Consider the following 26026-nt stretch of genomic DNA (forward strand, 5'->3'; position numbering starts at 1 on the left):
CCCCAGCCTGGCTGAATGGCCCAGCGGCATCTGGGTCGATGCGTCGTGAAACTGGAGATTTGCTCGTATTTCGGTTATAAAACGACAGGGTAATACTGTATTCCGTGGCTTGTTTTCGCCGATACTGCAGTGGCGTGTCAGCGTTTGTGTACATTTTCCAAACCTCTTCTCCGTACACACCCATATCCTTAGAAATGCTTGATTAGCATATATATATGCAAATGATGACAATAAGAGATCTGAGAAGTTAAATTACATTTCCGTGCTTTGCCATGCAGTGTGCCTATTATGAAGTCAGACCGCCGCTTATCATCATGCATTTTGTGAGTCAAAAGCCACTGAGAAAGTTTTGATATCTCTTTAATTTGTCTGCAGTCGCTGGACCATTCCAATCTGTATTATTATTCCACATCACAGCGACAACAACAAAACGTGTTCAACAAGATTAGCAAATGCTGACGAACATTAACCCGATTACAGCATTTAAATTAAACTCCAGACCCCCTAACATCACACGGAATTAGATTTATAAGATTGGGGGTGGGGTGGAAATATGTAACACTCCAGTCATCAAAGTATTCCCTAAAAAACGACCGGACCGTTTCGTTTTGGGTTTTTTTTGTGAAGAGAGATGAAAGCAAAACATACAGGAAGTCACTTTGATAAGGGCCCAAGGAGGATTACATTTTTTTAAAAGGAACGTCTGTGGTTGGTCCTGTCCAGCCCAGCGACTCATTAAGAATGGCCTTGACATTAAGGGCCCTTTCTTTTTTAACCTGTCGGCAGTCCTGTTGCCGAGATCAAACGGACAGGGCTATAGGTGAGGGCAGTTTGAATGGCCTAAAGCCGCTCATTCATCCTTTTTAAAGACAGGAAATCAGACTAAATGGAGTTCCAGCTCCTCCCCTCTCCTCTCTGCACGACTAAAGGATCCTTCTGAGGCTCCGGAGTCTTTTTTCAGCAAAGAATTTCAAGTGGCCGTGCGGGCCCTTTGAAGGGGAGGGGTGGGGGGTAGAGGTGGGGTGGTGGGGGGGCAGTAAAACCCGGGATTAGTTGTGTCAGAGAAACACACCTGCATTTCGTCGTAGTCGGGTGGAAACCTTGCATGTCCAAAACCGTTCGTTTTGTATTTATCTTTTTAAAAATGATCTAAACTAGTGAAAACAGACGATCTACAAGCACACAACGCCTCGAACCGCGAGGTGTTGCGAACCGCGAGGTGTTGTGTGCTTGTAGAACGGCTGTTTTCACTACTTTTGTGCGACAGCCTTTTATGATGAAGCAGGGCTTTACTTTGCGAAAAAATTACAAATTTGAAACTTTGAGATACGAGGTTTCTGCCCGACAGTGACGATTTGATACGTTGTCAGGAGGCTTTTTTCCATTACTAAATTCAGGAGAACCAAAATAGGTTGTCAAAATAACCTTTTGAGGTAGTTTTTTTCCCCCTTCATTCTTGTGTTGTTTTTACGGCGCTGTCTCGTACATCAGAAGACTGCAGCAGAGTGTATTCGTAGACTTTTCCGTGTTATCAGACAATTTCACGCACTACTGCTTAACCACCTACCCAGGGTCTGCTTACTTGGGCCCCTGCTTGTTTCCCTCTACACCAAATCTCTCACACCGTTCTACGTGTACTGTACAAGCTCACAACGCATTAAAATGCCACACATTGTGAGCCTATATATTTTCACATATTTCCACATCTTCTTCCCTATTAAGACATACCCAGAATAGGGATGCAAGGGTTTATGTGGTTACATTTAACATCCAATATTAAAATTGTCTTGTGGGGTGACTGTGTGGACAGTGGCTGGATGTCACAAATGTAACATCTGGACATAATTTAGTAACCACTTCTCTGATCAGCACAATTTAGGACTACTAGAAAGGCTTCGCGCCCTGTGGGCGCTCAGGCAGGACTGCTCTAGATTTGATCAACATAAGGGGTTTAGGGGCGCTCAGGCAGGACTGCTCTATATTTGATCAACATAAGGGTTTAGGTTTTAATTCAGATTAAAATGTTTTCAATACCTTATTGTCAATATCTATCATGAACAAAAAGGCACACTTGGTCGGACACCAATAACTCAGGAAACAGGAACAATTGTGTAAGGTGTCCAGTGTAGTCTGGGCTGACAGTCAATACTTTTGTACTTTTACTGACGTAGCCTATATGTTGAATTGAGGACTTTTGAGTGGTGTGGGGGTGGGGGGGGCTGTAGGCAAATTTGCGAGGTTGTTGTATCTAGACTGATTGATTGATTGAAGAGTTTAGCACTGTTTGCAATAGAAGACGCAGTTACAATACACAACATTGGCACACACACACACAGTCCCATTCCGCGACCCACCCGTGGGTCGAGACCCACTGACACAGTACTTGGGAAACAATGCTTAAAACATCATACTCACGCAGTTTTATAGACGCTGTCTGTATCTGTGCTCTCTCTATCTCCGAGGCATTAACGCACACTCACTCATTCACTCACTCACACACGCGACGCGAGCGAAAAGCGGTTGTCCGTGGTGTAACCACCTACTTATTATAACTCTATGGGTGTAACATGTTGAAAAATTAAAAATATCCGTGCCGTGTGGCAAGCGACGTCGCAAATGCATCATCCCAATGAGCAAACCTCCTTTGTTACAGAGGTTGAGTAGGTATCGGCGTTATGTCGCTGTACTGTCTGGGTATATAGGTGAAGTGAATGAATAGGCTATCAGCCTCTCACCAAATCTGTCATGTGTGCGCACTATAGCCCATGCAGGGACTCATGAATTACGCGAGGCTACAGCAAGAGTGGACACTGTCTATTGACAAACTACTATTGGTCCCGTTTGAGCTACTCTGTTCTGTTGTGCTGGTCTCACTCTGCTCATTGATACTTTTACTTCAGTATAAAATGTCCACCACTGATTTCACACGTTACGTGTTCACTTTCAACATCAAGGCAAATGAAATGGCAGCTTTTAATCTATGCATAAGGATAACACTTGTCGAGTTACGTTCTAGACTCGCATAGAAACACGACACATATTCGGTAACACTTCCCAACTTCAGGTCTCAAGTAAAAGTACAAAAGTATCGCTACCAACGTACCATGCTTGTTATTAACGGACTACACAAACACACGTGTGTCTCGTCAAACATCGCTGTTTTTAGGTGATTCACACATCCAGCATAGAGGTTAATGTTGTACTTGGATCCATTCCACGCGCAATGTAAGTAGTGGGAGAGGGTTAGCCTATATTCCAGCTCACTGTCTCCCTCCCTCCCTCTCCCTCTCCCTCTCTCTCGGAGGAAGGGGGGGGGGGGGGGGCAGTCTCGCTGCGTCGCTGCTTGAGGCTTGAATTAAACTGTAACCTGATACTTTCGTGACGAAAATTGCGTAGGAGAACTTCCGGGTAAGATATGCTCAGTAAACTTACACATTACTTTTCTACAAAGTGTACATCGTGCAAATACCATAGCTTCAGGAGAAGCAGCTAGGAACATTCGGGTAAAAATGCGCGATTTTTGTGCAAAAGGTGGAATCTGTAGAAGCAGTGGTGTGAGAGTCTATCAATGACATGCTTAAACACCACCATGAGCTGGCTTGTCAATTAGTTGTAAGGATATTAGAAAGCTGCATATAGCGCCCCTAGTTATGTAAAGGGGGGGGGGGGCGCTCTCCATTCTGACATGCTGCCATTCCAACATTGACTTCTAATTGTCTGAGTGCATGGCGGCACTTCCACAGAGGTTAGGGTTAGGGTTAGGTATAGGGTTAGTGTCGGAATGGGGGGATGTCGGAATGGCAGCATGTTGGAATGGGGGGATGCACCCATATAAAAGGACTGGGTTCGGGCCGGCCTAGCGGTCCGGGCACCTAGGCTCCTAATACACGCATTGGGGGTTCGAGTCCCGTTTCTAACAAACTTTGCTGTATGTCACTCCCCGTCTCTCTCTCTCCTCGTTTCCTGTCTGCCACTACTTACTCTATCAATAAAGGCAAAAGGCCACAAAAATATCTTTAAAAAGGACTGGGTTCTCCAGGTAGTACAGGGGTAAAGTTCCTACCCACCACCATGGAAACTGATTCCTCTGTGGTGCCTCCAGCTTAGCCACAATTGTTCCATGTTCACGTTTGGGCAGCCGGCAGGGGAGGACGATCTCTGTCCCTGTGGTCGGTTGTTCAGCGGGGAGCAAAATTGAGATTGAGTGTTTGTTCCTCCAGACAAATAACATTTAATCTCATTTTAACTCGGTTGTTTATGGCGTTAATCAGCAATCAAGGCAAGCTCTCATATAATTAATTGATTTACTGACTGAAATAAATTTGGTGATGCAAAGACCTTGACGTTTCCAACATGTCTTTCAGCTTCTCTGCTCTCAGCTGTCACACAAATATCCTTCTAACCCCCCCCACCCTCCTGTAAGCATCTTTATATTTGAGGGTAAATCGGGCCCTTGAGTCAAGGAACATCCAACAACACAGCCAGAGGTACCATGTTTTCATTGGCTCATTGCATTCCACCCATGCTGCCATTAATCTCAGCCATGTTACGTTATTATACCTTATTGATCCCTGTGGGGAAATTCGTCCTCTGCATTTGACCCATGCTAACTATAGGAGCATGTGGGCAGCCACTGAGCAGCGCCGGGGGACCAGTTGCGGCTCTAAGGCCAGCGTGTTGGTCAAGGGCAGCGACATGATTATGTCCAAGACCTGGATGTTATTTTTTGGGCTGGGCGACCGGAGCACACAGAAATACCCCAGTCAGGTTCAAATTAGAGGCCGTCCCAATCCCGAGTAAAAAAAAGAAAAAGAATCCCATCCCTTCCCACTCCCGGTACAAGGACTCCCACTCCCATCAAATAAATCTCTTTCATTCTGAACTCTCTACTTTGCTAGTATAGCCTATAGCAAACTGTAACATTTAAATATATATTAGGCTTAATGATTAGTGTGTGTCATAATATCCACTATCCAGCACTGTGGCCTGCTGTAAGTTACGCCACTAGTGCAATGTATCGAACTTTACATTGAAACACCAGTAAGACTCCCTAATCGGGAGATAAGCAACCGTCAGGTCACATACACAAACTTTAGAAGGCAATGGTAGCCATCTGTTTACTGGATAGAAAATCAGTCAACTGACAACTGACAGCCCACTCCACACCAACACAAGTTGCAACTGTATCTTCTCTTCTGGGGGGTCCCTGGCACAAAACATTTTCAGATCATTTTCAAATATCAATTTGGGGGTCCTTGGAAAGAAAATGTTTGAGAACTGCTGATTTAGAAGACCTTTGTAGAATCCACCTCGGGTCTTAATGGGTTAAAGTTGAGTAGTTATTATTGTGCTCTTACAGATCCGGAGCCAAGTTGAGGAAGTAGAATATCGTCACTGTCGGGCAGAAACCTTGTATCTTCAAGTTTAAAATGTGTAAATTCTTTTGCAAAGCAAAGCCCTGCTTCATCATCAGTGAAAACGGCAGATCTATAAGCACACAACGCCTCGCACCACGAGGCGGTGTGTGCTTGTAGATCTGCTGTTTTCACTAGTTTAAATCATTTTTAAAATGATAAATGCAAAACAAACGGATTTGGACATACGAGGTTTCCACCCGACAACGACGATATATTGGTATGAATAAAGCATTAGATTTAGAGCCTATTGTTGAGACTTTTGATTGGTAGCTTAGGCTATGTGAAACTGAACTGAAAGGAGCTGTTATGTTTTCATTTGTTATTATATCACTGCCATTGTTTACCGTCATCTCTCTGAAGAAAACCATAGGCCAAAAAAAAAAGAAAAGAAAAGAAAAAAGAAAAGAAAAGAAAAGAAAAACTACAGACAAACATGTTAAGTAATACCCACCGGGGTGACGGGAAATAGTGGTATTTTCTTTTCTTTTTTCTGTCCAAGATGTGGTACAACTGAGGTATAATGTTACAAGGTTGTTCAGTGGTGATGAAGCTCATATCATACCACAGTATCAGTATCCAGCTGGCCTCAGGGCTGGTTGTTACATAAATACAGCCACCGCACAGCTGCATAACCTTCTCTCTCTCCCTCTCTCTCCCTCTCTCTCCCCCCATCTCTCTCTCGTTCCCCCCTCTCTCTCTTTTGTCTCCCGAGCTTCTCTACCTCCTCCCATCCAGGGATGTGCTGGCCATTGGGAAAAGCGGGACAACTCCCGAATGGCCGGTTCATTCTCGGTCGGTCCAGGCCGGGCCATGAGGAAAACATTTAACTGTTTGCACAAAAGTAAATATTAAACTGTTTGCACAAAAGTAGTGAAAACAGCAGATCTACAAGCACACAACGCCTCGCACCGCGAGGCGTTGTGTGCTTGTAGATCGGCTGTTTTCACTAGTTTCAATAATTTTTTTAAATGATAAATACATAACAAACGGTTTTCGACATACAAGGTTTCCACCCGACAACAACGAAATATAGGCCTAATTCATGTAATTGGCCCACTGGCTTGTCATTTGTCATGATCTGAAATGGCAAATCTTTGAGTAGCAGCAGCAGCGCTATAGAGAGAGATCTCTCTCTATAACACGCAATGAGGGCCTCTCCAACTCTTTTTCCCGGGCTGAATCAGGGGCCCAGCACGTCCCTGCTCCCATCTCTGTATGTGGTTCCCTGTCCGCCTCTCTAACTCTGACAGGTATGAATGATTGATATCAGGGCCGCTTGGTGAAATGGTGTTTCCAATTTTAGCCTCCCTCACTGGTGCACTCCGGCAGCAACAGGTAAATTGGAACGCCAGATCAGGAGTCCATCTGTAAATAGACGCTGATAAATTATTTTCAGTGACAGCCCTAGATATGAGTGATGTAGCGTGTTGTTACACTGCGATATTGGCATGCGGTCTGAAAATGTATGATGGTGGCCACTGTATACACATGTTGTGTACTGCTCTCAGGGGCGTCACAAGGGGGGGGGGGGGTAAGTGGGACTGAGTTATGGTACTAGGGCCCAATGTGGAGGGGCCTTAATTATTTTATACTTTAGTTATTGAAAAATAGCAGATATACAAGCTCACATCTTGGCACCAAGTGCCACGCTGCAAGCTTGTAGATCTGCTATTTTTGAAAAGTTGTGAAAATGTGTGCAAATCTTTTCTTTCTTTTCTGTATTTTTTAAGCAAACGTCTGTAACTCAAAATTTTGCTTCTGGAGGTTCCTCGAACTAAATATTTTGAGATGGGGGTCCGTGGCCAAATACATAATAATTTTGGGGGTCCTTCACATGAAAAGGTTTGAGCAAGACTGACATAGAACCATGGGTTTTTCAAAAAACCTTAGAAGGATTTGAAGTATTCAGAGACTTGCACCACTGACATAGAAACATAGGTTTTTCAAAAAATATTCAAAGACAAATGTTCGCGACTAGCAGATCTACAAGCTCGCAGCGCGGCACTTGGTACCGCACTGTGAGCTTGTACATCTGCTATTTTTCAATAGTTAAAGCACAAAATAAGGCAGTGAATCCTTGTACCCAGGGCCCAGAATTTCGTGCGACACCCCTGACTGCTCTCCGTGAGATTGTGCGTGCATGTTTATGGAAATATGTGCAAACGCTTATGCACGTTCGCACACACTTGCACATTCGTGTGGGGGTCTGTTTTTTATTGATGTCATTTCTTAGAAAACAGCTCCCTGTCACATTAGTGTATCAATGTTTCATATCCTATGTCATTATTTATGTGGCATTTAGATATTTTAGCTGTCCTGACTCGATCAGTGAGAAACTGAGAATGGAAAGGAAATGAAGAAGGCGACCGTTTGTAGCATGACATTGACATTTAGATTGACTTTTGAGGCATTCTGCCGTCTTTCTCTCTCTCTCCCCAGAGTGCCTTGTTATAAGTGCAATGGTAGAAGAACCTTAATTTACCATTTGCACCGACAGCAGGTGGCTCAGCAGGTGAGACCGTGGCACAAACATCAACACATAATCCTAAACCAAAATACATTCAAGGAACATTTGCAGCGCAGTTCAACCATGCCTTTGAAGATTTTGGTTTATGTGAAACATCTGAATAAAATGTTAGAGAACTTCAACTTCAAATGTATTGTCACAGCACATAAGAAATGCTTATTGTGCAAGTAGAGAAACCTTTGCAGCACATGCAGATATAGAGTGTGAGTCTCTTGTGCAGGTGAGAGACATCATTTAGTGGCAGATATCAGACATAAAAGCAGTGGTGGAAAAAGTACTCAAACTATTAAAAAGTATTGGCTACCTATATACCCTATGTACAGCTATTTGGGTATGTACTGTATATAGGGCTGAAGTGGTTACTGTGTATTTTGTAATAATAATCTACAAAGAAACTAGTTACTAAAGTTTTCAAATAAATGTAGGGGAGTAAAAGTACAATACTTGCCTCTAAGATGTGGTGGAGTAGAAGTAAAAGTACAGGGGGTGCCTGCTGGCCTACTGGTCCAGGCACATACCACTTAGGCATTGCCACATAGGCATTGTTGCCGGTTCGATTCCCGATCCGGACGACCTCTGCCGCAAATTGCTCCCCATCTCTCCCCCCATTTCCTGCCAGTTTACTGTCCTATCCAATAAAGGCATAAAAGCCTAAAACAAATCTTTAAAAGAAAAAGTAAAAGTACAGAAAATTGGAAAACTCCAGTGAAGTAAAAACTACCTCAAAATAATTACAGTACTTGAGTAAATGTAATTACACCACTGCATAAAAGTGAATACATAAGTGATTGTGCGAGTGCAGTAGCTGTGGAGTGTAATCAACATCATACACATTAAGTGGTGACTATGGGGTCATGTGTCATCAAGACTGGCATATAGTTGTTGTTGGGGTATTTGCCACATAGAACATAGAACCATGGAAACTAGAACAAGAACATATCAGATAGAAATACAAGACCTAGACAAGACAGGCAAAGTCTTGACTGTGACAATGGAATACATTTAAATGGTTGCTAGTTCAATCACTGGAAAACAAATACCACAGTCACTAATAATCTATCTATAAATGCGAGAAGTCTCTGCGTGTCTGTCTGTCTGTCTGTGTGTCTGTAATCCGCGTATCTCGAGAACCGTTCGTCCCACCGGCTTCAGATTCGGCACGCGCGTTCCCCGCCGTGGCACGGAGTGCAGTGCCGGGTCTCGACCCGACCCGACGCACAGTTTTCCCGAACCGGCGCGAAACGTTCGGAATCTCCTTATGCGGGGTTGATTGTTGACATCAGGCTGTTCCGGAGGAAATCGGCGAAAGCTCTGACTCATTGTGACATCACTTCATAAAAGGCTCTGACATCACGTACGCCACATGAGTCAACAAAAAATCTCTGTGAGTGTGTATGTATGTATGTAATCCGCGTATCTCGAGAACCGTTCGTCCCACGGGCACGCGCATTCTCCATATATGGGCATAAAATGAATGCCCCCATATATGGGCATAAAATGGATTGCAGACAGACAGATACAGATATCTCCATATATGGACATAAATGGACAGAGGCAAACAGATGGTCAAAGATCTCCATATATGGGCATAAAATGGACGCAGACAGACAGATACAGATATCTCCATATATGGGCATAAATGGACACAGGCAAACAGATGTTCAAAACGGGTCCTATGACAACAGGTATAATGAGGTTTGCATTAAAGGGGGAACCGGCACTGTGTCTGCAACACAGTTGGAGGCACAGACAGATACTCCATATATGGGCATAACATGGACGCAGATAGACAGATATCTCCATATCTGGGCATAAAATGGACCCAGAACTATAACTGCAGTGATCTCCATATATGGACATAAAATGGACGCCGACAGACAGACAGACAGATACAGATATCTCCATATATGGGCATAAATGGACACAGGCAGACAGATGGTCAAAACGGGTCCTATGAAAACAGGTATAATGGGTTTTGCATTAAAGGGCGGGGCATTCATTCCCTATTTACATTGTTCCGAGTTGGCCAGGTCGCCGACTAGACGCTGGGCCGCCCAAAGGGCGGCCCAGCTTCTAGTAATAATAATAATACAAAATAAATACAAAATGATTCGTTTTTTTGTGAAGACTTTCTTCCCTTTGTCTCTCTATCTTTCTAAGCTCACGAGGCCAGAAAAATGGGTCATTTTAATCATCTGAATCTCATAAAGCATCCAGGCCAAGTTATCTACCAGATACATGTGGGTCAGGGTCCATCTTGGCTCCCGCACAGTCGGTCTCCGGTCCACAACGCTCCCTCAGCTGTCACTCGTGATTAATCTACTAATGGCCACATGCAAATTCTCTAAATAGGCCCTCCTGGAAGTGAGTGTACAACTAATGGGTGTCGGCGGGGAAATGTTTAGCCATGTCATGCATATGTATGAGCTTGAATATTTAGCAGCCACGCTGCTTTGGATCACTATCTGCAAAATGATTCGGCCGTCATGTATGGTGGTCCAGAGCTTGGGAGAATTAGTGGCTGATGACCACCTGTCTTCATTTTAAGTGCAAAGTAACAGATGGAGAAAACAGCCTGCACAACACAGATTTATTCCAAATGAAACAGTGATGCCTGTCTGTTAAAACACTGTCTTCCCTCAGTAGATTGTCTGATGTCTTCCCTATTAAATGGTCATATGAAAGTTATATTCGCCCGTGTTGCCTGAAAGATATTGACAGGTTTAAGCCAGCGATGTGTCCTTGAGCAAGATGGTGAATTCCCTTCCTAAATGGTTTACTGTTCAAAAGAGCATCAGGACTCATAGTGGAATGTGACATTGCATAACAAACATTGTGACGATGGCCTGATGACTGATGGAGAAAACGGTCAGCCGTTTGCACAATGTGTTCCTGTATCGGGGCAGTCTGTACAGGTACAACAGCACAATCTGTTGACATGTTTATAGTCCCCTGTCAAAGAGCCTCCTTTGTTTCATTTTGAAATTGAGATCTTATTTTGTAAGCAAAGACTTTCAGAAATAATATATATCCATAGTGACTTTATTGTCTTTCCAGGGGTAATTTAGAAACAGCATGGGAATACATTTTTTGGTTTAGTCGTTGGTTGTCTCTTTTTGACACAAAATGCTACATACGCATGTGCCAGGATGAAAGGAGCTGGAAAAAATATCATCCAGTCAGATGAGCCTGGCTAGTCATTCTTTAGTGTGAAATTAATATTCATCTCAAGCTTGCCCTTGCTTCTTCAGAAGTCCCAAAACACAAATAATCTCTACGTCTTTGGGACACATCTGGTGCTGCCATGTGCCTCGGATAGTATTTAGTAGATCACATCAATGAAGAAATCTTTAGATTAGAACTGGGAAATTGCTTCTGTCAAGGCCACTCAACAGGAGGGAGATAGCTCTTGCTTGAATTGAGTCACAATTCAACAAAAGACAAGAAAAAGAGTAGTAATCTAACATGGCATCTTGATAACATTTTCCATGGAGACGAGAGGCATATGATATGCTCAGGCAGGATTTGGTGTGCAATGTGCATTTCCCAGAAGCTATTTTGTGAAACATACATGATTCAAATGTGCTCATTCTACTCCATGGCCTGTGAGAGTGGTTGAGAAAAGATGCTCAGCCCATTTTAATATGGCCACTGGTGAACCACAGTGAAATGATATCCAGCTGTATATGATGATGTCTATATTAGATGTGCCTCATATATGATGTCATTTAACCGCTGTGTTTCAATCAAGGTCTGTCAATATCATAGCGAAACATGCATGGCATTATAACTAAGCCATGCTATTTCTTTATATACATTTTTTATCCAACAATTTTCACCCAGTGGCCAGTGCCAATTGCCTAAGCTGTAACCCTGGGCCCCGAACTGACCTCATGCTTCCTTCAGTGCATGAGGAGTGAGCAGGCTACTTCTTATCACCTGAGTTTGAAACGCTGAGGAAGGCCACCAGGCTGAGACGCGTCAGTTTCTCTGGTGAGACTACTGCTGTACATATGAAATAAATAATCTTCATAAGAAAGGACTCAAGATCGAACCCAGGACCTTCTTCTAGCTGTGAGGCGACAGCGCTACCGACTGCGCCACCGTGCCCCTAAGCCATGCTATTTTAACTGCTACTTTTAACCATACACCTTATACATACATTAACATGCACCTTATAATTTACACTGTCCATATGATATTTGACCGGTTCTTGTTTCATTCTCTATTTCTTTACCTCTTTCTTTTCATTCGTCCCAAATCACAAATAAGCTTGATGTTGATCTACAGCACTGAACTATTGAATAGAGCCACTGCACCACTCTGGGAAGCATGGTTTAGGCTCAAAGCATACAGCACAGTGGATATTACTTGCATGCTTTCCAATTAAACATTTGACATAGCTTCTATAAATGTTTAATAAGCACAATCCATAAATGCTGCATGAAATCTGTTGCTCGCTGCTTCAAATTGAGACGGAGGGCACAGTAGGTTGCTCACTCTGTGGGCTACCTTTATGTTGTAGAGTGGGTTAGAACTCAGACATTCCTTTTGTAACCACTTTAATGGCCAATACCTCCTGGTCAAGAGGTGGTTGTTGAATGGTCTAATTCTACAGGATTAGTCCTCAGTGCCGGTGATCCCGCGCAGCCAAACAAATGCGACCTTTGCGATGTGGATTCTGTGCATGAAGAGCACATACATTGACTTCGCAGGGCGTGTGTTTGTGGGGGGCTGAATGGATGAATCACCCTAATCCTGTGGCCCCCGCCTCTCCCTCTCTCCTAAAATTATTTTTGGCTTTGAAAAGAAATCATAATAATCACATCACACAGGAGTATGTGTGTATGTGTGTGTGTGTGTGTGTGTGTGTGTGTGTGTGTGTGTGTGTGTGTGTGTGTGTGTGTGTGTGTGTGCGTGCGTGCGTGTGTGCGTGCATGCGTGTGTGTGTGCGTGTGTGTGCGTGTAGGGGGAAACTACTGAAATATCAGCCAAATGGGAAAAGAGGAAATTCAATGGCAAGGCAAGCCCATAGAATAGATAGGAGAACTAACCAAACTCACATTGTGTGTGTGTCCCAACGTGCTTTTAGCTAATGTGTTGTTGTCCGTCTGACCGTGAAAGTTGAGAAAAGAGGGCATGATGGGGTGGACAGGACTACAGAGAAGACCTAGGCGAGACCTTACAGGCTACACAAAACACAGCGCCTCATGTGTGTCAGGTGACCTTTTGTTCCGAGCAGGGCTCAGTTCTGCAGGAGTGCACAGTCAAATAAACAGTCAGTGTTCCAAAAGAATGGATTTCTCTCCTGGCTCAAGTAACATCCAGCCAGAATGCTAAAATGTTCCTCAGAGGTTTTATTGGTGATACTCGAGCAGCGTGGCCTTAAGACCTTATACAGTATGCTCCATCTCACAACGTGCAAAGAAGTGATTTTCAAGCTCAATCTGTTCATGAGCACGGAGTTATGATCAAACTGGGGACCAGTGTTTAGTTGTTTAAACTTACGTTTAAACATCAGTTTCCCAGTTGTCTCTCAAATGTGATTCTCGGCTCAGTAGTTATGAGTGTCTCATCGTATCATTGCATTGCAGATGTGACAGGGCTGCTCTCAACCTCCCCGCCAGGCAGCGCCCCTGTCTCCCCAACCCCTTTAATCTATCTGACTTTAGCCAACTGCGGGGGCCAATACTTTATCGGCTTTCTGACAAGCCCGGTAAAGATCATTAGGACTCCACATCGTGCAGCTGAACCCCAGTCCCCATTCCTCACTCTTTGCCCTTTGACCTTATTCCAGTACCTTCTCCATTAAAAACCATTTATGACTATGATGGCTGAAATGCATTTAACAAGTCTGTCATCGCCAATGCTTGGTTAGTGTTCACAAGGCCAATCGAATGTGAAATGGCCCACTGGGTGATGAAACCCCCGGCGGTGAACTTTCAGGTTGAGGGGATTTCGGCGGGGGGCTGGACAGGTTGCTCCAGCCAAGAGGCAGGGAGGCTCGGCGCGGCACCTTTGAAATCCTTTCAAGTGGAAAATATGTCTGATTTTCTCACACTACAAGGAGTCCTTACACTATATGAAACACGTCTTAACAAGTAAAAACTGTCCAGCTGAATCCTGTGTCATGTCTTGTTGTTTAATCTCTCCTTCAAGAAAATGAAAACAAAGCTCAGTGTTGATGAGGTGAGGCCATTTGATTGATAACACTTTATTAATCCTCCAAGGGGGACATTTATAGTGCATTAGTTTCAGATCCCCTCCCCCCTTCCATACTTGACAATAGGGCATAGCAGTGGGTGCGGTTTAGTGGTGCCACAAAAAAAATCGTCCATAAATGTTTGCCCATACACCTTTACAAAAATATTTATATCAATTATTTTAAGCCTAGAATCAAGCCATCCAGGATCCTGGTGAATCATGACCATACAATCTTTGATTCTGTGAAAAATTTTAAAACAAAGAAAAAATAATAAAAATAACATATTTGAATATTTAATTATTATGATAAGTAACCTTTGTTTAGGCGTTTGCTTCTTTTTCTTTTTTTCCCTTTTCTACAGAATCAAAGGTTTTATGGCATATATCGTAGTTGCGAGTTGCGGTCTTTTGGGCTTTTGTTTCCAAAGTATAGCTGTTTTATTTGGGATAGTAGATCTACAAGCTCACAACATGCCGCATCACGCAGCGTTGTGAGCTTGTAGAACGTCTATTTTCAAACAGCTGATGTAGATATATAGTAGGTCAGGTTTAAAATGTGGCCTAGTCGCTTCTTTTGGACTTGTTTTCATAGACCTGGTTGCTTATTTGTCTCGCAGCCGACAGGAGATCCGAGGGAGTCACCTAAACCACCTTATCATTATACTGTATAGACATTTCTACCACTTTTTGTGGTCACATGTTCAGATAATGATTGTAACTAAATAACCTTGCAAGTTACAACTGTGTTTTCTTTCATTTATATGGTAGAAGTGGTAGAAAAGCAATTTACCATTCGAGGGTCGTAAATGGCCATTACCCTCTCATGGTAAATGGCTTACTTTTTCCAGAGCACTGCCAAGCCAGGGGCTACTTGGCATAATAACTATTTTTTGAAAAGTTATTGTGAAAATGTGTGCAAATCTTTGAATAATATATGTATTTTTGAAGCGAACATTTGTAACTCAAATTTTGCTTCTGGGGCGTCCCTGGAACTAAATATTTTGAGATGGGGGTCCGTGGCCAAATACATATCATTTTGGGGGTCCTTCACATGAAAAGGTTTGAGCACCACTGACATAGAAACATGGGCTTTTCAAAAAACCTTAGAACGATTTGAAGTATTCAAAGACTTGCACAAATTCCCACGATTTTTCAAAAATAGCTGATCTACAAGCTCACAGCACAGCACTCGGTGCCGCGCTGTGAGCTTGTATATCTGTTCTTTTTCAATAGTTAAAGCACAAAATGTGAGTGAATCCTTGTACCCAGGGCCCAGAATTTGGTGCGACAACCTTGCATGTAGCTGCGGTGTCGGCGAACAGCCGCACGCACACATTGGTGCCGCTAGACACCACAGTTATGGCTGCCGCTCTGAGAAATCGGTCCATACTTCAGTTGACCAGGGTGCCCCAGTGTGGCCCCCTCCTTATTTCCCTCTACACCAAAGCTATTTTCAATCATCTATTATGAAATGGCCCAGAATGGTGGACACAGGGTTCAAAAGCCTGGGCACTCAGATGACCTCCAAATTTCAGGTCAGTGAACAAGTTGTTTTCTTAGCAAGTGCAGGCAAGCAAGTAGTAAGTACGTATGCACACACACACCCCCACACTTGTGGTCTTTTGTATGCAAGTATACACACAATGCATACAGTACACAATAGAACTGCTTCTCCTGCATATGTATACGCACAGTGTGTTAATACAGTACGTGCTTGCGTGTCACACATGCACACACACACACACACACACACACACACACACACACACACGGCGCACGCGCGCGCATGTCCTCCTCATCCATCTAAAAACCCTTCAAACCCAATTTTCACAGATACACTTATCTACACAGTATAGTCACACGCAACACACACAAACCACCGTGCGCGTTTGAATCAATCACCTGGCTTATGAGAGCAGTAATGATGTTGCTTAAGTTAATGAGAAAGGTGACATGCTCATGAAGGCGGTAAATGACGCTAATCAGTGAACTCTCCCACTGATGTGCCTGTAACAAGCCATCAGGACCATGAATGAACCATCCATTACCTTGGCTTTTAAATTGATGTACGTATGTGTTAAATGCAGCGTGAGTGCATAGACGTATGAGATCCTGTTGAGGTTCATTTAAACTCTGCCTCCTCATGATTGAGGGCATATTAACCAATTGCAAAACGCCCTTACCAAAACAAATGATCATCAGCAAACCCTGTGGTGTACATTTTGAAGGTTATGTACATCCTCAAGTCCACTGTTTCCCAAACAGTGGGTCGGGACCCATTTGTGGGTCACACATTTTTAGGGGTCATGAGTAAAAAAAATTAGGGGTCATGAGTAAAAATTCCATTATATTAAAAATATATATATTTCAAAAGGATTTCCCCTCCCCCATTTTCTTTTTTAGATTTCTTTAATACATTTAAAGACTAACAAATAAACACATTTCCATGAATTAAAATTAATTATATTTAAGAAGTAGTGAAAATAGCCGATCTACAAGCTCACAGCTTGGCGCGAAGCAATGCATTGTGAGCTTGTAGATCTGCTATTTTTACTAGTGGGTCATTCATTTGAACTAATTTCTCTTCTGGGTCTTGAGCTAAAAGGGTTTGGGAAACACTGCTCTGTAAAATTGTCAAAAACAAATCAATCAAATGCATCTGTTCCAACTATGTCGAAATATTTTATAAGTCTTCCATTGTAAAAGGCTGCAATGAGAACAGAGTTATACACATTCTTTGCTCCAGACACACTGACCAACAGTAGAAGTCTATGGGTGCCCTGGCCAGTCCCGGTTGGTATGTAACTGTGCACTGTAAACATAAGCATTCGTGCTCAACTTTTCCTGATTACATCCAATTTTAATCTTGCTCAGAACATTATCTATCTCAGGACTAGGCTATCAGGCCAATAAATAGACGGTACTCATAATGAGAAGGCATATCAGATTTGCTGGGAGATTAATTGTAAAAGACATAATTCCATAATAGATCTGAGACTTTGTAATAACATGTAGAGGGAAAGAGAGAGCAAGAGAGAGAGGAGTGAGAAAAAAGAAAAAATATGCTCATTTGAGACAGGAAACTGGTAATTGGAAAACAGTCAGCCTTATTTGCACTATAGGTGTCCAGTTCACTGGCAGCCCTGGTGATCATTTTCCTTCCTCTAGTCTAGATGATTGCCAATCAGGAGATCTAGTTTCCCCCATATATCTAAATATTAATAGTATCCATTACTTTCATATCCCATTACTTTCATATCCCATCACCCCTTTCTGGTGGGATTAGATTTTAATCAAGGTATTAAATATGTCAGTCGAATTCTTGCAGATTGGAGATTATGGGGACTGTGTCTTTGTAATGAGACATAGTAGATGCAAGAGTTTCGGTTGTGTAAGAGGCATCTGGATGGTATCAACATGAATGCCGATGTCACTTGGCTTGCACTCCATTTAATAAACCTGAGGCCAAACAGCGATGTCCTGATTGCTGGGCAAGTACTAGTACAAGTACAGAAACTACAGTTTGAATGTGAGAACCTTCCACTGACGTCCCAGTAAAACTCAAAAGTCTGCATATTTAGTGAAAGTGCATGGGAGAGAGTTGGCACACTTCATTCCCATAAAAGGCTTGTTTTCCCTAAACCTGCACGGCTGCCAGCTCAAGGTCAATGTGCCATACATTGTAAAAAGATATATAAAACTAGAAGCCGTGCTCTTCCGAGCACAGGTCTCCGCTAGGTCAGGAAGGTTATTCTGGCCTCCTAATAGGCCAATGTGAAAAGGGTGCCATGTCTTCTTCTGCCTTTCACAGCAATCGGACGCTGCATGCATGATTTTGTAAACAAAAAATTGTTTAGCAAAAGTCGACCTGCTGGTGGCTTATGTGAAAAGGGTGGCATTTGTTCCTTTAAAATGAGAATGTGCGTGCAAAGTTTCAGGATGGAATACGAAATATCGGACAGAACCGTCTTGATCACATGACTATAGAGATACTGTGTACTGATTTAATTTTTGATAAAATCCAAAATATCCAATATCCAAAAATGTGTTTTACATAAGTCGGCCTCCTGACTATAAAAGGCAGATGTGAAAAATGCAGGGCAAAGGTTTTACCTATTGGCCTCTAGGAAGTGCACAGCCAAGGTTTTACACTGATCAGTGGAGATCAGTGAACAAAACAAATCGGCCTGTTATAGCGCCACCATGAGGTTCATTTGAAGAAATTGGGATGCGTGCACAATTTCACCAAACTGGCACACTATGTTCATGATTTGAGGCATTTTATTCAAAACGGACCAGTCCTGCAAACTTTGGAAGCCTATCTTTGCCAATCAGGAAGGAATATGGAAATTCGGATGCACGGACGCACGGACAGACAGACAGACAGACAGACAGACAGGGTGCACCATGCAAAACATAGCCTCCCCATGCCTTCGGCCTGGCGGAGACAAAAAGCGTTATTATATTCAAACTGGTGGTGTTTGAATCACAAGCTTGTTATCTTACATTATAAAAGGTCTTTGTTTAGTATTATTTTACCTACCAGTGTATCTACCAAATGTACAGTAATATTTATAGCTTTTATTGCTTTCATTAGATTAAGGGCTCGAATCTCAGAAAAATAAAGAAAGATTTGTCCATAATAAAAGAAAAAGAAAAGAAAACTATTTTGATTAGACAAAAATAAAATGCAGTTTTGTTCAGGTGTCCACATGTTGTTTGACATTTTATATGACCTTACCTATGTTAAAACAACTAAAGGGTGTCCACAGGCACAGAGTAGTGCGTGTCCCTCAACGCCCTCTGCCTCCTGAATGAATGCACCTCACAGCTGAGAGCAATAAAGCTTGATTGGGAATCTTCACATCACAGGCATGGGAAGGTATAAAATCTTCACCCAAGACCGGTAGCGATTAGGTGTCTCTCCTCTCCAGTCCAACATGGCCCACATTGTAGGTTTGTTGTTCATGCTCATGGCTGCCGTGGTTATGGCTGAGAACTTTATTCGTGACAGGGCTCCTTGCTATAAGCCCATGCCAAGGAAGTCCGACTTTGGAGTTCGGTAAGATTTTCCTTTTCAAGGTTTACCTGATGAGTGTAGGCTTTAGGCCAAAGAGGTCTTGTTAATGGCAGAGGTGGAAAAAGTACTCACATTTTGTATTTAAGTATGATTATGTCCAGAATTCAGAATTTACTTGAGTAAAAGTATGTATCAAAATGTACTTAAAGTACCGTAAGTACTAAATGTTTGAAAATAGCAGATCCACAAGCTCACAACGCATCGCAATGCAATGCGTTGTGAGCTTGTAGATCTGCTATTTTCAAATAGCCACTGTATACAATAGGGCTTAAAGTGGTTAATGTATGTTTTATAATATTATAATTTACATCTGCAAAGTAACTAATAACTAAAGTTTTCAAATAAATGTAGTGGAGTAAAAGTACAATATTTGGATCCGAGATCTAGTGGAGTAGAAGTAAAGGTATTGGAAATTAGTAATCAAGTAAAGTACAAATACCTCAACTGTACTTAAGTAAAAGTACTTAGTTACTTTACAGCACTGGTTAATGGGGTATCTTATGTGGAGTTTTCAAAATACTATTCATTGAAAGCAATGTGGTTGTGTTATGGTAATAAATGGAAACTAAGCTGAACATCCTTTACAGAACCATCTGGTGCTAAATTAAAACAAACTGTTCTAGTTCTGTATCTGACAAGATGGTGCATGCAGGGAAATGGTTAGACTTTGATCAAATCTAGTTTTTAAACCTATAGTGTTGGTTCTTTAGTGGATCCATGTTCTAATGGACATGGATGATCACCTTCTGGTTTGTGGCTCTGCACTGGGCACAGTTTGTGGCTAATTTTATGACTGGAGCTATGGTTTTAAATTCCCCCATTAAGAGTCTCGCCTCTTCCAAAAGTATACAAAGGCTAAGTCACACAGGTGAAGTTCAGTACTTAATGACTGAGTGCTTAACTGCCATACATGTTCACAAATGTAAGTTTGGACCTCTAGAAACTAATGTGGGGTTATGAAATGCTAATGGTGCACAGTATCAGTTTTCTTGGAATGCCTCAAATGTGTATGTGCTTGACTGCAATAAACGTTCACAAATGTAAGTTTGCACCTCTAGAAACTAATGTGGGTTATGGATGCAAATGGTGCACAGTATGTGTTAAAGCATCAGTTTTCTTGGAATGTCTCAAATGTTTATGAAGGCGTGCTGCCTGTAAAGTTTGCTTTGTGTATATTAAACGTTTGCTTTGTGTATATTAAAAGTAACATGCATTACATGTTGACAGAACCAAGCCACGTGCACATGAGGGGCTGCTGAACCTCGCTGAACTGCCCAAGACCTGGGACTGGAGAAATGTCGATGGCATCAACTTTGTCAGTACCACCCGGAACCAGCACATCCCACAATACTGTGGCTCTTGCTGGGCCCATGGTAGCACTAGCGCCTTGGCAGGTATGACCATACAGGTTATTCTATTCTGAAACACTAAACACTATCCGATTTAGAATGTGAAGTAGCTCTAACTTAAAGGGGAAGACCACCCATTTTCAATATGTGAAGTAGCTCTAACTTAAAGGGGAAGACTACCCATTTTCAATATTGAACAATGTCATTAATATACCTTAGGAGTTAGTGTGGAAATAAAAAAAAAGGTTCCCCCCCTTCTGTGTTGCCTAGAACTGGAGGATTGATTTTGGGGTTTGTATTGCAAATCACAACTTAAAGGGGAAGACTACCCATTTTCAATATTGAACAATGTCATTAATATACCTTAGGAGTTAGTGTGGAAATAAAATAAAAAAAGGTTCCCCCCTTCTGTGTTGCCTAGAACTGGAGGATTGATTTTGGGGTTTGTATTGCAAATCACAACTTGATGACATCACACATTGTACTTTACAATACAAACCCCAAAATCAATCCTCCAGTTCTAGGCAACACAGAAGGTTGATGTGTTTTGAATCTTTCACAAATGGGTGTGTCAGTTACTAAAAATCGATGTACTTGATTTGTCTTGTTAGATCGAATCAACATCAAGCGGAAGGGGGTGTGGCCATCTGCTTACCTGTCTGTCCAGAATGTGCTCGACTGTTCTGATGCAGGCTCCTGTCATGGAGGAGACCATGCTGGGGTGTTCCAGTATGCCCATGAACAGGGCATTCCAGATGAGACCTGCAACAACTACCAAGCACTTGACCAGAGTACGTATTGGGCCTAACAAAAAAAAACTTTGGTTGGCTGTCATTTTAGGGCCGAGTAGGTAGGGAATTTATTTTATATTTTTTATTTTTATTTTTTTGTGGGCATGATGGGTAGCAAGGAATTTTATTTTATTTCCTCATGGGAAGGATGGGTAGGTAGTTTTTTTTTTTCTTTTTTTTTCCCCCTATGGCAATGATCGATATGCTTCTTTTTTAATTCTGTTTTCCTGAGTTACCAAATGGTTCATGTACACTGCACTTACAAAATAGTGTCTGAAAACGACAAACAATAAACAATTGAAAACTTTGAATAGAATGTCCACACACTGGTTGAATACTTTGAGTTTTAATTCAACTTAAAGTACCAAAGTAAAGTGCTGTATCACTCACATACCAAAAATATGAATACAAGTAGTAAGTTGAGTATGTCGTTAAACAACTCCTCCTTTTTGTTCTGAGCTTGTTTGGCGGTGGGCAAGTGCACGTTACGTTGGGCTGCAAACAATCGGTCAAATGCTGACTGAGGGGCAGATGCATGAGACGACGAAGGCTCCGATTCCGAGGCTTCCTCCTCGCATCTCAGGGCTAAATATTTAAAGTCGAACATGGCCAAAACAGACCCAGCCTGAGAGGCTAGAGGCTCGGTGGGCGTAGAGAGTATGTCGACTGAGCTGTGGGTCCATGTATCCGCTCGGTCGTGTCTCCCTGCTGCAGATGAAAACTGACATCGGCACTGTTTCACCTCCTTAATTATGTCTGCAAACGATTTAGTAGTCAATCGAATTATTTTAGGAGGTGGTTTGCACGGGCAGACGACAGACACTGTACACGGGTCCATGGCTGGAGGAGGACATGCATGTGCTGCTGCTGTTGTTGTGCGCCGCCGTCTCCTCGCGATGACGCAATGATGCATGAATGGTAAAACAAAACATTTGCGCACATGATATTTTAGACGAAAGAAAACTTTGATTAAACTTCGCGAATGTGGTCGCACCAAATATATTTTTTGTAAGGCGTTTTTGATCGACTCGGTCGGATTTTGACTTAATTTTTATTTTTTTATTTTCACTCCAAATGCCAATAAAATCATCTGGGTCGCACGTATTTAATAGGGTCGGTCGCCAACCGGAAACCAACATATTATTTTGTTAGGCCTTATTGGGCATCGATGCTGGTTGGCATTTCAAGGGGTGCAAAGGACCACTTCACCTATTCAACATTATATTGGTCTTTACTTAATGCTCATATGGTGGCACCATTTCTGTCTACTGGACAGATGAGAAACTGCCTACCAGTGGCAGATTTAGTCAGATTTTGTATTTATTCAAGACCGCTAACTTTCCAGGCAGAGATTTGCTGTAGTTTAAATTGGCTTGGAATCTCAATTATGTCTATGGTTTTTTTGAAAGCTCTAATGCCCACCAATGAGATGTGGAGTGAGTAGATGGAAATTGTGATCTTACATTAGTGGGATCAATTCTCTGGGTGATGCTCTCATAAGATGTTATGTTTGAAGTGTGAGGTGTAGGCTGACTTCATCCTTGGTTGGTACGTTTAATGAGCCTCAAGCATTCTGCCTTTGCTCATCCACAGAGTGCGATCCATTCAATGTCTGTGGGACCTGCACCACTTTTGGGCAGTGCAATGTTGTGCGGAACTACACCAGGTGGAGAGTTGGTGACTATGGAGCGATTACTGGACGGGAGAATATGAAGGCAGAGATCTTTGCTGGAGGACCCATCAGGTTTGTTTTAACTTAACTAAATCATTCATTGCCATCTAATGAAAGTTGGGCGATTAAATATTCAGATCTTTCTTTGCAAAGTACACATATTGTATATGATGGGCTTGGAATGCATGCTTTTTTTATAACTTTCTCCCCAACCACAGCTGTGGGATCATGGCTACGCAGAAGCTTGATGACTACACCGGGGGTCTGTATTCTCAGTATGTCTATACTCCTGACATCAACCACATTGTCTCTGTGGCTGGCTGGGGAGTAGAAAATGGTACTGAATACTGGATTGTGCGCAATTCATGGGGCGAGCCATGGGTAAGTTTGAAGTAACTAAATCTAGACCATTGGGTGATGGCTTTCAAATGTGTTATGAGTCTTAACTTATGGATTGTAGAATTTAGACAGACACTACTACCACCACACAGAACTGGGAACCTAGCTAATGCCCCATTCCAAGTAAATTGCTTTCACCTGGTGATTTGTAGGTTTAAATTGGTCCTAAAATGATTTGAAATGGAAATTGTACAGAGCAGAGCACCAATACCTATATTTGACTTTCTTTCCATAGGGTGAGAAGGGCTGGCTGAAAATTGTGACGAGCGCTTATAAAGGAGGCAGCGGAAGCCGCTACAACCTTGCTGTGGAGGAAGACTGCATGTATGCGGACCCAATTGTGCCCACAACCTACCTCTAGAACAACTGGGGCTATAACCACATGAAATCAAGCCAAATACTGCTGCCGTATCTTGTATAGAATACCCTGATATTATAGGGTATTATTTATAATAAAACATCAACTTTAACTTTACATTCCTTGTATGTACTTTTTACCCCTCTGATATCGTTTCTCTTAATAAAGCATCAACTTTACATTCCTTTATGTACTAGCTGTTTCTTCCCCCCCTCCTTTTTGTGTGGTGGAAAGGGTCTTATCCCCAGTGGGATAACATTTAAAGGGATTTACATGGTCTGGTTTTTAGGGACACCCAAAAGTGTAACGGTAACAACTTTGATGTTGCAAATTTGTATTGCAGACCTGTGTGCCAATTCATTTCAGAATTTATTGTCACTTCCACAATACACACTATAGGCATACAGGGGAGCAAGATGCAGTTTACTGAACTTGTGGTGCTCACACTTGAAAACCAAGACGTTGTTAAACGGTAGCAGTAGACAAGAGAGATCAGCAAGTGTAATATAGCTACAGTACTTTCATCTCTGTTTTTGGGATGATCTCTGAAACCATGACTTGCATAAATGAGTAAGATGTGCTACCTTGGGTCATTATGCGTTGAAACCACTTAAGGGAGCAACATGGCCAGAGCTTATTTGAGGGGGTTAAAATGCTGTACTCAGCCATGAAGTCCAGTGTTTCTTGAGTTACACGCAGATGCTATCAATCTCCTCAGTGCTGAGATTCCCAAGTATTGTGGGCCTATTGGCTGGTGTGGCATTCCTCATGAGGTTGTCAGCAATATTCCACCACTGTCCAAGTGTTGACAATGCATTAGCACCCATCAGAGCCATATGTAGTACTGGCAAAAAAAAACTTATTTGAACATGTAGACTGAATTGGGGTGCACACAGACAGTTATAATGCAACAAACATTGCTTCCACTAGTATGCCAAACTTTAACAATGATCTCAAAATAGAGGTCTTGAAGGTCTTTTACTGTACCTTGGAAAGGGTTTCAACGAGCAAGATTGTGAACATAAAATGGGGCGGCAGTGTCTGAGGCGTGATTGGCCGCTTGGCAACTGGAAGGTTCCCAGTTCGACCCCTGGCTCCCACACACTGTCGAAGTGTCCTTGAGCAAGATGCCAAACCCCTAATTGCTCCCGATGAGCAGGTTGGTGCCTTACGTGGTTTCCTCCGCCATCGGTGTATGAATGAGTGGCGCTATATAAATGCACCATTTATGAAATGCCACATGTCATTTGTCTCTGGGCTAATATACTTAAAATGTAATTATGATGTTTAAATAATGCACTTTGCAAACTGTTGAGTTAATACAATGTATTCCTTACCAATGATTGTCTTGAGATTCTAGGTCACACAACTACTAAACTAAGGCCAGTCTTTGTAGAAACCAAGACTTTGTTCTACATCTGAGCTAGTAAATAGGATCTTGCCTCTCTCATTGACTGACATGCTCTATCGGTTTAATGTCTTCTTGAAAAACACATTCAGTTTAATCACCAGTTATCTTCACTGGCACATGCTAAAGCACAATGGCTGTCTTTTCCGAGTGAATATGCAATTATAAAAGAGCCAATTTTCAAGTCATTCAGCTAGGGAACAAAAGAGAAGCCAGCACTTAGATATTTTGTGCACGGGGCACAACAATAATAAAAATGCATAAACACATGCCACTATGTTATGCTGCTGATATGGAAATGCTTGCTATTAACTGTGGTTTGTCGTTTGTGTTCGGTGTTCTCCCGGGAAAACAAAGGATAATCAAACCTTATACAAGACTGTTTAATTCCAGGCTGAAAGCCGAGGCAAAACCTTAAGCCTATAAAAGCCATGGGGTGTCCAAGTGGAGAGGCACTGTGAAAACAAATATTGAACATAATTTGGTTGTTCAATATTATGTGATCAAATCCCCCCCCTACCAACCCCACCCCCGAGCGATCTTTCACGTGAAATCAAATTTGCACCCTGATTAAATTTCCTCTGTGTTCCCTTATTTGCATAATCACAAACACCGGCCTAATGGATTTGAATGAAAACACATGGTAAGCCACGGGTCTGAGGTTTGAAGGAATAAGCAAGGAAGGAAGAAATGAGGAGGAAAAAACTAAAATAAAAGAGCAGTTAGCGGCGCAAATGAGAAATGGAGAACAAAATATACAGTTCATATATGCATACAAGACATTTTGTACTGAGTGATTCAGCATTTATCTTCATTATAGT

General features: G+C 42.3%; 1 protein-coding gene across 1 annotated transcript in view; it reads left to right on the plus strand.

The window, feature by feature from the left end:
• LOC308302538 (cathepsin Z-like) overlaps positions 1–23800 on the plus strand; it is a gene marked incomplete at both ends in the record, with an annotated part of 28018 nt that extends 4218 nt beyond the window's left edge. The window contains 6 exons of the mRNA XM_080746794.1: positions 19105–19210; positions 20456–20622; positions 21189–21368; positions 22962–23112; positions 23259–23421; positions 23675–23800. Coding sequence (XP_080602920.1) covers positions 19105–19210; positions 20456–20622; positions 21189–21368; positions 22962–23112; positions 23259–23421; positions 23675–23800 — 893 coding nt within the window. The remainder of the gene's footprint in view (positions 1–19104; positions 19211–20455; positions 20623–21188; positions 21369–22961; positions 23113–23258; positions 23422–23674) is intronic.
• Between the last annotated feature and the right edge of the window lie 2226 nt (positions 23801–26026).

Source organism: Nannobrachium achirus (genome assembly GCF_963921795.1).
Source record: "Nannobrachium achirus genome assembly, chromosome: 17".
NCBI classification, from domain to species: domain Eukaryota; kingdom Metazoa; phylum Chordata; class Actinopteri; order Myctophiformes; family Myctophidae; genus Nannobrachium; species Nannobrachium achirus.